The 2,710-nt window shown below is 45.3% G+C and overlaps 1 protein-coding gene across 1 annotated transcript; it reads right to left on the bottom strand.

The window, feature by feature from the left end:
* Nucleotides 1–330: 330 nt before the first annotated feature.
* Nucleotides 331–1,236, bottom strand: LOC109240082. Its single transcript, XM_019406703.1, has 3 exons — nucleotides 1,112–1,236; nucleotides 817–1,022; nucleotides 331–710 (listed from the first exon to the last, which is right to left on the bottom strand). Exons 1-3 carry the CDS (start codon nucleotides 1,234–1,236, stop codon nucleotides 331–333), a joined length of 711 nt encoding a protein of 236 aa, XP_019262248.1.
* Nucleotides 1,237–2,710: the final 1,474 nt, after the last annotated feature.

The following is a 2,710-nucleotide window of genomic DNA, read 5'->3' on the forward strand; positions in this document are numbered from 1 at the left end:
GGGGGGGGGTTTGAAAAGAAAATAAAATAAATAAAAAAATAATTTGCAATTAACTTACCTGGGCGACGAACTTAACCGTCTCACCGCGGTCCCACCGCGGTCGCGGTGAATTGAAGAACGTGAGGCAGAATACATGCCTCTCACCGCGGTCGCGGTGGGTTGAACGAATTTGAGGCAGAATGCTCGCCTCTCACCGCGGTCGAGCCGCGGTCGCGAGGATTTTTTTTATATATATAGGAAGGTACAGAGAAAACGAAAACAACAACATTCGTGGGTTGCCTCCCACACAGCGCCTGATTTAACGTCGCGGCACGACGCAGGCTAGGATCATCACTCCTCATTCGCGCATTGGGGCTCTTCCAACGTTATTATCTCTCTATTCCCTTTCTCATCTGCCATTCCAAGGTAATGTTTCAACCTTTGCCCATTCACTGTGAATTTATTCGTCCCATTTTCTGATTCAATCTCAACAACTCCACTTGGGAACATTTGCACCACTCTGAAGGGTCCTGACCATCGGGACTTCAACTTACCCGAAAACAATCTCAATCTGGAGTTGTATAACAACTCTAGCTCTCCGGATTTGAAGTTTCGCTCCACGATGTGCTTGTCATGCATTAGTTTCATCCGTTCTTTGTATAATCTAGCACTCTCGAATGCCTGGAACCTGAATTCCTCTAGCTCATATAACCCAGTGACTCTGTTAGTGCCTGCTGTCTCCATGTCCAAGTTCAACTACCGTAATGCCCAAAGTGCTTTATGATCGAGCCGGAAGGTGGCATGCCTTTCCAAACACCAACTTGTACGGTGACATACCAATTGGGGTTTTGAAGGCTGCGCGGTACGCCCACAATGCATCATCCAGCTTCTTTGCCCAATCAGTCCTTGTTGCATTCACTTTTTTTGTAAGGACACTTTTAATCTCCCTATTGGACACTTTAACTTGTCCGCTTGACTGTGGGTGGTACGGGGTGGTCACTTTATGACGAACTCCATACTTTTCCAACAGCCGTGCGAACGCTCTATTGCAGAAATGGGTTCCACCATCACTGAGTATAGCTATCGGGGTGCCAAAGCATGTGAAAATGTTCTTCTTTAGAAAGCCTGTTACCTCTTTAGCATCATTGGTCGGGAGACCACTGCTTCGACCCACTTAGAGACGTAGTCAACTGCTACCAATATGTACTTGTTACCATACGATCTGACAAATGGCCCCATGAAGTCGATCCCCGACATGTCAAAAACCTCCACCTCTTGAATTGCGGTCATTGGCATCTCGTGTCGGCGAGATATGTTACCCGTCATTTGGCATTCATCACAACTTTTTACCCAAGCATGGGAATCCTTAAACAGAGTTGGCCAATACAAGCCCGACTCCAACACCTTAGCTGCTGTCCGAATTCCTCCAAAGTGTCCACCATATGGTGAAGCATGGCAAGCCTACAAAACAGAATGTTGATCTTTCTCGGGGATACATCGCCGGATCATGTTATCTACACATATTCTAAACAGTAGAGGTTCATCCCAATAATAAGACCGACAATCACGAAAAAACTTTTTCTTTTGAATTGAGGAGAGTTCATAAGGTACAATACCACTTGCTAAATAATTAGCAATATCAGCATACCACGGTGCCTCCTCCATTGTCATTGCTAGTAACTGTTCATCCAGGAATGTCTATGTTATATCCTCAACCTCTACCTTCTTTTCAGCTCCTTCCAACCTTGAGAGGTGGTCAGTTACTTGGTTCTCTGTCCCTTTTCTGTCACGTTTCTCCAGATCTAATTCTTGCAACAAAAGAACCCAGCGAATCAAGCGTGGCTTTGACTCCTTCTTTTCTATCAGGTACCTAATTGCTGCATGGTTAGTGTAAACAATAACTTTCGAGCCAATCAAGTATGACCTGAATTTGTCGAATGCAAAAACGACAGCCAACATCTCCTTTTTCGTCACGGTGTAATTGAGTTGTGCACCGCTTAACGTTCTGCTTGCATAGTAAATCGGGTGCATCAGTTTATCCTTTCGCTGCCCCAAGACTGCTCCTATAGCATAGTCACTTGCGTCGCACATGAGCTCAAACGGTTGCTCCCAGTTGGGTGCAGTCACCAATCTTTTCTTCAACTCCTCAAATGCCAACCTGCAATCATTAGAAAACACAAAGGGGTGATCCTTTTCAAGGAGTTTGCATAAGGGGTTAGCAATCTTAGAGAAATCTTTTATGAATCGCTTGTAGAACCGGCGTGCCCAAGGAAACTTCTCACCGCCTTGACTGATGTAGGCGGTGGCAACTTCTCAATCACGTCAACCTTAGCATGGTCAACCTCGATTCCCTTACTGCACACTCGATGCCCCAAGACTATCTTGTACCATAAAATGGCACTTTTCCCAGTTCAGCACTAAATTTGTCTCCATACATCTTCTGAGCACTCTTCTTAAGTTGTGAAGACAGTCCTCGAATGAATCCCCCACCACAGAGAAATTATCCATAAAAACCTCCATAATTTCCTCCACCATGTCTGTGAAAACGGCTAACATGCACCGTTGAAATATCGCCGGTGCATTGCATAGCCCAAAAGGCATTCTCCGAAAGGCAAAGATGCCATACAGACAAGTGAATGATGTTTTCTCTCCGTCTTCAGGGGCTATTGAGATCTGATTATACCCCGAATATCCATTTAAGAAACAAAAGTGAGATCGCCCGGCCAGCCTA

Source organism: Nicotiana attenuata, unplaced genomic scaffold (genome assembly GCF_001879085.1).
Source record: "Nicotiana attenuata strain UT unplaced genomic scaffold, NIATTr2, whole genome shotgun sequence".
NCBI classification, from domain to species: domain Eukaryota; kingdom Viridiplantae; phylum Streptophyta; class Magnoliopsida; order Solanales; family Solanaceae; genus Nicotiana; species Nicotiana attenuata.

Excerpts from the sequence above, each read along its gene's own strand:
- LOC109240082 (XM_019406703.1), bottom strand. The coding sequence starts at position 1,236 with ATGTCGGGGATCGACTTCATGGGGCCATTTGTCAGATCGTATGGTAAC. Across the intron at positions 1,023-1,111 it reads CGACCAATGATGCTAAAGAG|AGCGTTCGCACGGCTGTTGG; the intron begins GTAACAGGCTTT and ends TTTCTGCAATAG. Across the intron at positions 711-816 it reads AGCCTTCAAAACCCCAATTG|GCACTAACAGAGTCACTGGG; the intron begins GTATGTCACCGT and ends TGGAGACAGCAG.